Genomic DNA, 10,763 nt, shown 5'->3' on the forward strand with positions numbered 1-10,763 from the left:
ATATATATATATATATATATATGTGTGTGTGTGTGAGCCTTCACTGATCATATCAATCTGTTGATATATAATGAATGATCCTGCTGCTAAAGTGATTTGATCTATAGTAGCACCGAGTGAATGCCGTTCTTTACTAAAGCCTGTTTATGGTTCTGAATGAAATGCGTCATTGGTTGTTTAACGCGTTACATCACCACGAGCCCTCCACTTCTTTCCAGAGCGCAGCACTTTTGTGTTATCCTTCAGTACCCCCATATCAGACACTATTTTCAGTTATTTAGAAAATTATGTACGCTCAAAATTATGTTCTTTTATTTTGAGCAAACCACAAATTTAAACCTGTTAGGCTGAAAATAATTGCATGGAGTAGTAAAATGTCGTGTTAGCTTAAAGTCTAAGCTAACACAACATTTGTGTTAGCTTAACACAAATTTGTAAGAGGTAACTAACACATTTCGGATGTTAAATATTGTGCCTTTCAGACCCATTGAACATTTTTTCATAGCAACTTCTAACTTCAGTATATTTAATTTGGACTTAATGCAGACCAACTTAATGTACCTGATATTCTTTTAAGTGACAGGACAGATTGTCAACATCTTTTACATACAGGGATCTTATATGTGTGCTGTGCTCTTGTATTCATCCTGTTGCCTGTTTACTGCAACTTTGTGTGAAAATGTGAGATTTTACTTCTAAGGGAAATGTAAACTTGTTAACTGTAATAAGGTTGATGGTTAAAAAAAAAGTGTATCTTTTATTCATTCAGCTGTCACTTGCTAACAAGGGGAATGACTCCACAAGTGGAGAGGCCTTGGTGGCACCACCTCCCCCCACATATGAGGAAGCTATTGCAGGTAGGACTAAACACATATTCTCATATTTCAAGCCCAGCTGTGGTATTTTGAGAGTATTTTCACTCCATACTTACTGAACTGAAAAGGCATCGCAACAATGAGCGTGTATAAATGTGTGAGGAATTGGAGTGACTGACATGACCTAAATGAATGTGACCATTAGGTGTCAGTGCTCCTTGCTACAACGATGTGGAGATGCTCACAGAGTTCACCTGGGATGATGTCAACATCAGAAGAGTCTTCATTCGTAAGGTATCACAAAGCTTCATGTCTTACTCGTTCAGCAGGAATATTGTCACAACAGACCAGTGTTAAAATGTGACTCCCTGACATCAGAACATAAACACTATGATGATTTATTTATTCTGGATTTCTTTCTGTTAGGTGTACTCGATCTTGATGATCCAACTTTTGGTCACTTTTGCGATTGTGGCTGTTTTTACCTTCTGGTAAGTCTTCCTAATTTTTGGTAACCTAATTACTATTACAGCTTGTTTTTTGTGGCTATTTATTTACGGATTTACTTCTCTGTTAGTGATCCAGTGAAAGACTACATTCAAACCAACCCTGGGTGGTACTGGGCCTCATAGTAAGTCACACCTTCAAAGAGCACACAATATTTAAGAAAATGAACATTATTTATTTATTCATTCATTCATTCATTCATTTATTCATTTATTTGCCAATCATGCCTAACTGTATTTTTCCTGCATGGCAGTGTGGTGTTCTTTGTCACCTACTTGACTCTGTCATGCTGCTCTGCACCCAGGTAAATCAATATTGTTCAAAATTGACTTGATTACAGAATAAATGGGAAATCAATAAAGACTAAAATCTAATTGATTTGATTTTTATCTTGCAGGAGACAGTTTCCATGGAATCTGATTCTGCTTGCCATCTTTGTAAGTCAAAAATAGCTATTGTTTATACATTTATTTATTTTTTCTCATTTGTTAAGTCTGTAAACATAGTTTTTAACATATTCCAGAATGGAAGACATTATTTAAAAATATGTATTTCTTTACAGACTTTATCCCTTTCTTACATGACCGGAATGTTGTCCAGGTATCGATTTATATTCTCTTCCTGTTCTCTTAAATGAAACTCTGCCATTTTGTATATTGTAAATTTTGTATTTATATTGTTAACTCGTTCTCTTTGAACTTCTTGACATTTTTCATGTCATATCTACAAATTTCAAAGGTTTATATAGGGATTTTAGAGGGTAGACTATCACAAAGTACCAGATAAAAGTGAGAACATGGTTTTCTTTTTTACACATAAACATTTGAAAAGTGTTGTGTGAATTTGAATACAGATGCATACCAGTTTTTGTTTACATCATATGCTTTTTTTAATAGTATTTTATTAAACATTTACTTATTACACAAAAATAACAGCAAGAAGAAAAAAGAAGCAGAACAGATCAGCACAGGACATGCACACAGAAACACAACATTTCTTATTTCTAACTTACCGCTGGTTATATTTAAAAATAAAATGTGACCGTGCTTTGCAAAGTATATCATTGACATAGATTATCCAAAAGAGGACTGTCAAATTTAATAAAAGGCATCCAAGTTGCCCTTAAGACCCAACATGTCTCTCTATACAGTTGTGTAACAAAAAGCCACGGATCCACTGTAACAAAATGTAACGTCTTGCTATATGTAGGATTTTACTCGTACCATCATCTGCTGAAGTATCAGGAACAGTCCAGGCACAGATCATATCATTCACTTTAGTTTAATATGTTTGGTGTGTTGTTTTTTTTTGTTGTTGTTCTCTGAATGTTGATGTGGTCAGTAAAATAACATACATTAAATTCTGCATGTTTATTTTTCTTTTAATAGCTTCTATAACACCAAGTCAGTAGTGATGTGCCTCGGCATCACAGCCGCAGTCTGCCTTGTTGTTACAGTCTTCAGCTTCCAAACCAAGGTGAGGCAAATGGTCTCTCTGTCTGTGTTTGCTACACACTTAAACACTCGTTTGAACCACTCTCGATCAGCCTGATTAATGGACGACTGTCAGGGCCTTATCGAGGTAACAGGAGGCTCTGAAAATGATATTGAATTGTGTGAAAGGGATGAATTGTATGTGAAGAGGCATCGTTTGTGTGGCTGTACTGCACATCTGAAGTCCGTGTTTTCTTTTGCACATTAATATTGTGTACCAATGTGGGGTTTTTTTATAAAAAAAAAAAAGAAAGAAGAAGTTGATTTCTGCTAGTTTTCTGTATTTATTGTAACTGACTTTGAAATATTGCTTTGTCTTGGGCAGCATTGACCCCTTTTCTAAGATACATTTCTCCCATGGAAAACACATAAATTAACTAATCCTAACTTACACACCTTGGCGTTCAAACCCCATATTTAGATGGATCGTTTTTAATATGTCCAGTTAATTGATTTTAAGTATCTGCTCCACCTTCTCCACTCTCTCTCTCTCTCTCTCTCCATCTATCTATCTCATCTCTAGCTTGATGTGACCTCTTGCCAAGGTATACTGTTCATCTTCTGTGTGGTGATGTTCATCTCTGGACTGGTGCTGGCGATTGTCCTGCCTTTTCAGTATGTAAGTACAGTCAGTCAAAGAATCCACTTCCAGACTCTACATGATTCTTAATTGTAAAGCAACACTAAAATAATCAATAGCAAAACAGCACACACAAAAAAGTAAAAAGGTGTGAATAACTCTGGGTTTTACGTATTTGATTGTTTAAAGACTTTTCATCACAGAGGTGCCATGTGTTCTCATTATCTGCTTGCTTTAAACTGATACTTTGTCGGGACATCTTGGCATCACATTTCAAGGCTCAAAGTTTCCCTTAAGGGGTGTTTTTCCATTGACAGGGCAAAGAACTCTACTTGATCCTTGTTGTCTGAAAATGACACCACTGGGCCATATGGTGGTGACGTAGTCTTTCTGGAGTATTCTAAAAAAAATGGTCAACAGAAGAAACAGGAAAACTAATACACTCATTGCAGAAAGAAGACTGCACCGTGTCAAATGCTTAAAGCTAAGTTCTAAACTAACAGAACGAAATCATTCACTGCAGACAATACTTTGACATCTAAATAAACCAGTTTTTAGTAACGCCTTCTATCTCAGGAATGGCATTTATATGGTATTTCATTTCAATCTGATGTCATAATGAAGGACTTCTTCGAATGTTTAGGTCAGATTATGCAATGTCTGTGAAAGGTCAGCTTTCCGAGGGTCCAGATTGCTTCAATCAACTCATTGAACAATAGGGTTGTTAGTATGCTATCCAGGGGTGAAAGTAGTTTTACACACACAGTTGCTTCTTTGTGTGCTTTGGCGTTTCTTTGCTGATGATTTTTTTTTTTGCGAAGCGATAAAAGCTGGTTAGCTCTTGAATTGCTACAAAATAAAGCTATATTTCCTTCAGCCCATTGGCTGCAATGTTGACACCTCGAGATGCCATGAGACCTACATTCTGAACATCATGGCATGGAGTGCATCCCAGTTTTCCATGTCTAGCATATAACCATTAATTTTAGCTTTTAAACTGGTTATATTGATCCTTTGTCCAGACAGAGGGACAATCAGTAGGCCTAGCATCATGACCTATTTGTTCTGAAGATCCTGCAGCTTCCACTTCATCTTCCTAACATGGCGCCTCCTCACCCATCATGTTATGACTCTCATACTCACAGTAGGAACCATAGAGCTCCTTTAGGTTCAAAGCACATCTTCTGAAGTTGGGATATTTTTCCTCCAAAAGTTCCAGAGGAATCACCTCAAACCAGATGTTGGACTGGATTTTATTTCAATTTCATTTGTGAATGTTAGAGCCTCATTTTCAACAGTGGAGCTATAAAAGTTGAAAAAGGTTATCATTTTTGGAGAAAATCTCATCAACATCAATATTTCCATAAAATAAGAGACAAAATAAATAGCATGTTTGATAGAGGAAAAGCCTCTCAGACTCTGAGCTCAAAGCGAGATGCCCAAACTATTATTTTTTTAAATATTAGACAATTTAATTTCACATAATTATCGCAGTAGAAGACATTTGTTTGTTAAATACTTACTGAAACATATTTACCGTGTTTGATGTTTGTTGTAAATGACATATACTCACAGACGAACGAGATAATAAGTCCAAGTTTGTCGTTTATTGAACGTTCAGAAACTACAGCGACTGTAATGCGCCACAGCAAAGGTAGACAAAGGTAAAATAACCTGAACAGGTGATCAACTCAAAACCACTCGCACCTTTTTATTCTCCGTCTCTCTTTGTCATTAGCACACCCGTTGCCGTGGCAACTGCTCCTCCTCGCTCCTCGAGCCAAGCAGCGAGTACTTTAAAAACATAACATTCAGTCCGTTACAATATTAGGTTTTCAGGATTGATATTTATTTTGCGAAAAGAGTTCCCCTGAACACAGTGGTGGTTGATTAGTTAATTTTAAACTCCTGCTCTGCTATTTTGGTAATGGAACCGAAACGCACAGATTTGCGCAACACCTTGTTGAAACAATAATTACAGAGATTATTATTTTTGTTGGGTCATTAATTTTAACACATTTTGTTGATTTTCTTTTCTTTTTTTCTTTTTTTTTTCTTGTTGTTCTTTAATAAAGTTACGAACGTTTTGAAAAGGAGCCAGAGGAGGACTTGCAGGTCTCGGCGTCCTGGCGGCGTTCAGTTTGTCACCTAATGCCGAGATCGACTCAAAACCTTCTGCGATCAACGTATCGCACCCCTGCTCTAACAAAGCACAAACAGTTCAGAAACAATAGGAAATGGGGGGAAAAGCTATTTATTAACCTATTAAGTCGTGTTTTAGATTGTCCTTGAAAAACTAATCAGTCATGGCTGATTAGTGGGTGCACTCACGGCTGCACAGTGGACCCATTGATTTTTTACACTAGACAGCCGCTCCCCTCTCTTGCAGGTACTGCGTACCCCCGCTAAATATTCTGGGGGTACGCAGTACCCGACCGTACCCGCCTACTTTCACCCCTGATGCTTCCTGATTAATTACTGCAACAATATTATGGAAAATACATCTTTACCTTGCAGGTACCCTGGCTGGATGCCATTTATGCCGCCCTGGGAGCCATTCTATTTACAATGGTAAGAGTATGTTTACAGTTGAGCATTAATGATGATGTAGAAGATGCGACACGCAAAAGACAACTGAGTAAGTGGTGGGTTAACTTTCTCTTACTTTGTCTGTTGTAGTTCTTGGCATTCGACACACAGCTGCTTATGGGGAACAAGAGATACACCATGAGTCCTGAAGAATATGTGTTTGCCACCCTCAACATTTACCTGGACATCGTGTATATCTTCTCCTTCTTCCTCCAAATCTTTGGAACAAAGCGAGATTAAGCTCGCCCTTCAAACCTGCAGGGCTGCACCATCATAAAAAAATGTAAGATGTTGGTAACCATGGTGACAGTGTTTTCAGAAAAAGTTTTTTTTTTTTTTGTTATGATACTTTATAAATCTCCTGTATAGCTCCACATAGACACATTTTCATAAATATTTCCACCCAAAGTTGTCTGATACCCTCCAATACGATTTGTAGCATGTTTGTGAACCCAACAGTTAACTTACAAGCTTTATGAGCCAGAAACAATCAGTGATTTGTGAAGTCTCTACATTCGATGTAAATGAAACATTCTGGGTGTGTCCATAGTAGCTGTATCAGTATGTGTCATAAATCATGTGCAAAGAACAAATGTCATTGCTCCTTTAGGATTAATGGAAACAACAAAACATAATGCATGACTCTTAGCTCAAACTTATGCAAATAACGTTCATTCTATCTTTTGAGTGTTGCTGTGGATCTTCTTTTAGACGGGTAGGATAAATGTAACTTTAAAATACATTTCAAAAATATATATGCATCTAGTCATATCATCTCTATACTGTGAATTGAAAGTGTTCTGCTGTATTTAACAACTTGACAGTAAGTGATACATTTTCGTCGGGGCTCTAAATGACAATCTGAAAACAGTTTTCACATTTAGTGCAAATTATTGTGGTATTAATACTTATTTAAATTTGTCAGTGCACATTAATAATTTAACCCAGAGTTGTGACGATTTTGATTTGTGTGACTACAAAACTTTTATTCGATGTGTTCCTGTTTTATGCAATCCCTGTATGTGACTTGTCTACTGTGTGATTGAATCAACATGTTTCAATGGAGAATTCTTGATTGATGTCTTTCAGAAAGATATTCAGATTGAGCCTTATAGGTTTTAGAGTTACTGATACGGGAACTTTCAATCAACTTGACCGTATATCTGTCAGTAAATCTCAACTTTACAGTGCCAAACACGGAGAGACTTTATGCACCTTTTAATAAGGGACTGCATTCGTAGAGGAAGCAGAAAGCTTCCTCCACAAGCAATCCTCCACTTTATTTTACTATTTTTAGATGGCATTAAAGTTAGGAGTCTGATGCTTCAAATGAATTTATAGGAGTTTTAAAATGTCTTTTTTATTACTTTTACTGTTATTATACTGGTGAAATATGTTGTTGGACTCTGCATTTCATCCTGGAATTGGTGTTACTGTCCTATTTATTCAAGAGTGTGTATGATTATAGTCACCAGTTATGACTGAATAAATTGAGCTTCAACAACTTTAATATTGTGTTACAGTTCTTGTTAAATATTTGAAAGTTTATTTTGGCAATTCCACTATAGAAACATCAGATCAGACCAAAATATTTTACATTTATTGTTTAATATCTTCACCACATGGTTTTGGAAATCATTGGGAGGGATTTGGTTGGAAAGTTGAACACAAAGTTGTACAAACTGGTGAAATACAAGAAAAAGTATATATCTCTTCTTTTTTCTTTTTTCAAATACAAAATATGTTTATGTGTTAATCAACTTTGCTCTGATATCCCTAAATAAAATTGACAGTTATCTTCCATTTGCTTCCATTTCCATTTGTCGTTTATTCTCAGTATAAATAGGGTTTTGTGAACATTTCAGTGGTTTGTGAGAGACCATCATTAAAGAAACAATATCATATGGACCAGAGAATATAACAGACAAGAGAAAGTAGAGAAGTTTAAAGCAGGGTTATGTTGTAAAGCAATATTTGAAGCTTTGGATATCACAGAGCTATTAAGCAGTGATCCAAACAGAGAATGCCACAATGCAAGCCTACCGAGGTATGGCCATCTAACCTAAATTGACAGGTGGTCCAACAGGGCACTCATCAGAAAGCATAAGAGGTCCACAGTAACTCTGAAGGAGGTGCAGAGACTCGCAGCACAGATGGAAAAGTCTGTTGACAAGACAACGGAGTTGTGCGCTCTACAAATCAGGCCTCCGTAGAAAAGAGAATGCAACAAAACCACTGTTCGAAGAAAGACATGAAAAGTCCAATTTGCAATTTTCCACAATGTTATGCAAGGAGCACATTTTTGTTAGATAAGACAGAAAAGAAACTATTAGGCCTACATACAAAAAACTGCACATCAACCTGAATATGTAATAGTTACTGTAAAACATGCCTCCTTTATTAAGCATGTTTTTAACTATCCTGAAAGTATAAAATACATACAAGTCCGTTATCAGCTGACATTGCTAATACTAGTTAGCCTGACAGTGCATATAAATTTACAATTTCCACAGCTAGATACTGGAACACAACTATGATGTGTAATTAAAAGAAACAAGTTTCAACGTCAGAGTAGTTTAACAACATGTATAGCCAGAAAGCACCTCCTCTGGATCACTTTCAAAGATTCATCATAATTAAATTGAATAAAATATTGAATCCCAAAATTTCAAATGAATACCACAAGATAAACACACGTTCCACCAGAGGTACTTACACCGTAGTTTGAGAACCATGTCTTTAAACTCCACGCCAGCGGGTGTGACGTCTATAAAGCGCTTTTCTTAAGTGTGCACTAAACCAATACATTTACACAACACTCAATTTTACAACCTCCAGTCACCCAATCAGATTCGGCGGCAGAGCTATGTCAGCTTCAGCCATGATGTGGTTTTGAATGAGGAAGAAGCGGGAGATGTTGTACTTCAACGGGTTTATTTACGTTTTATAGGCATATTAATTATCTGTAAATGCGTTAATCTGCAACTAAAAATGAGAGCAAATTTTCCGAACGCGAGAACAGCGACCTATGGCGTTCCTCTGGGAATTTAAACAGGACTCAATAAATTAGCCGTGTGGCTAACGACGCTAGCTAGACACGGCTAATTCCGAGCTAAGAGGCTAACGGTTAGTTGTTTCCTTGGAAAAGTAAAAAGCATGTTTAGGGGGAGTGTTGCCCTTTGAAACCGCCTTAGCTTTCCTACCTAAGTTGAATGAGGCGTGTGAAGCCTCATTCAACTCGACTATAATTCAGACTGATAGCAACCACAGCGTTTTTTTTTCCTTTAAACTCTCGCTGTCATTTATGAAACTTTAAAGTCATGCTGAATAAAATCTACGAATGGATAGAAACGAGCTTTGCCAATCTTCGCAACGGAGAACCGGCTGTGGAAAACTCACCTGAACACCCGACTCCGACAAATGCTCCAGTCAGAAGAAAAAGACCAATTGATTGGTACGAGCTGTAAAAACTTTATCTGTTTAAGCTAAATTATATATATTTTTAACGGAACACAACTTTTTGAAACTTGTGTTTGTATCTGAAATCTGAAGTTTTTTTTTGTTTTTTTTTGTTTTTTGTTTTTTTCATTTTAACGCACTAATAACATGTCTTTATCTCTATTTTGAAGTTTGGAAGACGACGACAGTATCGAACAAGAACACTTAATAGTTAAGAAAACACGAATGGGTATGTGCATATTCGCTCAACTACATCATTGTCAGGGTTTAAAACCTTGTTGGTATGGCAGTAATTGCTAATGAATTTAAATTGTTGTAATGATTTTCTAGGTGATTTGATTGATTCAGTCAGGAGTGCTGCTGAAGGCGTTAAAAATCATAGTAGCAATGTAGCTACATGGATGAAGAAAAATGTAAACCCCACTTTGAGAAATATTCTGCCAAACTCTTCTGATTCCCCTTCTGGAGAGCCCCAGCCCTCAACATCAGCAGCAGACTACCCAAGGAGACCGGTAAGCTTTAGAAATAGTATGTCAAATCATCTTTCACAAGACGTGCCAGAATTGGGCATGGACAATTTCCAAGAGTTTATAAAGTTCAGGTTTTAAAGAGAATCTTTTTTGACAAGCTGTCCCATGAGTTTAAAGCTCTTTTACTATGACACTGAAGTGACTTCAAAGATGTCCTTTTCCTTTGAGTCAGCATGACATTCCCATGGCATGATACTTCTGAATAAATGTAGCTTGGTTTAAAAACCAAAGCAAAACTTGAAAAAAAAAACACCTGGTAAATGTAGTACTGTTTTTCAAATAAACATGGTTATTGAGCAGAGCATTATACATGCCAATATGTGTTATTGAAAATAACTCTTTAGGTGTAACAAGATGTTATTAGAGAGGTAATTAGTCAAGCCAACCTGCAGTCACTCCTTGACAAATATGCCGGTCAATACGTTGCAACTTGAAGTTTTGAAAAGCGCATGCCAATACATTTGGCGCTCCATACAGCCAGAGAAACTTTGTTTCTGCCAGCACATTTATTTTACATTATTAGAAGCAAATTAAACTGTATGAAATGTATGATGGAAATTTTTAAGAGTTTTGAAGTTGTAACGCTTTCAAAAACCACTGTAGTTTTATTTAAATCTATGCATCAAATTGGTAAAAAAAAAAAAATAGTTGATAGTATATTTTGTCAGAGTTATAACATCCATCTGGTGCTTATTAGCATCCAGTAGACACAGTACAATAAACATTTTATTTTCTATTCCCTGGGTGGGTCGTAGGTCGACATTTGACTTTTTTTTTTTTTGCTAAAATT

The 10,763-nt window shown here is 36.4% G+C and overlaps 1 protein-coding gene and 1 long non-coding RNA gene across 3 annotated transcripts in view; both read left to right on the forward strand.

The window, feature by feature from the left end:
- LOC103141113 (protein lifeguard 2-like) overlaps positions 1-7,494 on the forward strand; it is an 8,449-nt gene extending 955 nt beyond the window's left edge. For both annotated transcript variants that reach the window (XM_007556567.2, XM_016673695.1), the window contains 11 exons: positions 770-857; positions 1,021-1,109; positions 1,242-1,306; positions 1,393-1,446; positions 1,576-1,626; positions 1,720-1,759; positions 1,885-1,922; positions 2,711-2,798; positions 3,339-3,434; positions 5,913-5,966; positions 6,075-7,494. In XM_007556567.2, the coding sequence (XP_007556629.1) occupies positions 770-857; positions 1,021-1,109; positions 1,242-1,306; positions 1,393-1,446; positions 1,576-1,626; positions 1,720-1,759; positions 1,885-1,922; positions 2,711-2,798; positions 3,339-3,434; positions 5,913-5,966; positions 6,075-6,224 (813 nt within the window). In that variant the 3' untranslated portion in view covers positions 6,225-7,494. The remainder of the gene's footprint in view (positions 1-769; positions 858-1,020; positions 1,110-1,241; positions 1,307-1,392; positions 1,447-1,575; positions 1,627-1,719; positions 1,760-1,884; positions 1,923-2,710; positions 2,799-3,338; positions 3,435-5,912; positions 5,967-6,074) is intronic.
- A 1,306-nt stretch (positions 7,495-8,800) lies between these two features.
- LOC107836741 (uncharacterized) lies at positions 8,801-9,845 on the forward strand. The gene is made up of 3 exons (XR_001662685.1): positions 8,801-9,438; positions 9,614-9,672; positions 9,774-9,845. It is a non-coding gene; the product is annotated as an uncharacterized LOC107836741 (long non-coding RNA).
- Positions 9,846-10,763: the final 918 nt, after the last annotated feature.

This window comes from Poecilia formosa, unplaced genomic scaffold (genome assembly GCF_000485575.1).
Source record: "Poecilia formosa unplaced genomic scaffold, Poecilia_formosa-5.1.2 Scaffold80, whole genome shotgun sequence".
Taxonomy (NCBI): Eukaryota; Metazoa; Chordata; class Actinopteri; order Cyprinodontiformes; family Poeciliidae; genus Poecilia; species Poecilia formosa.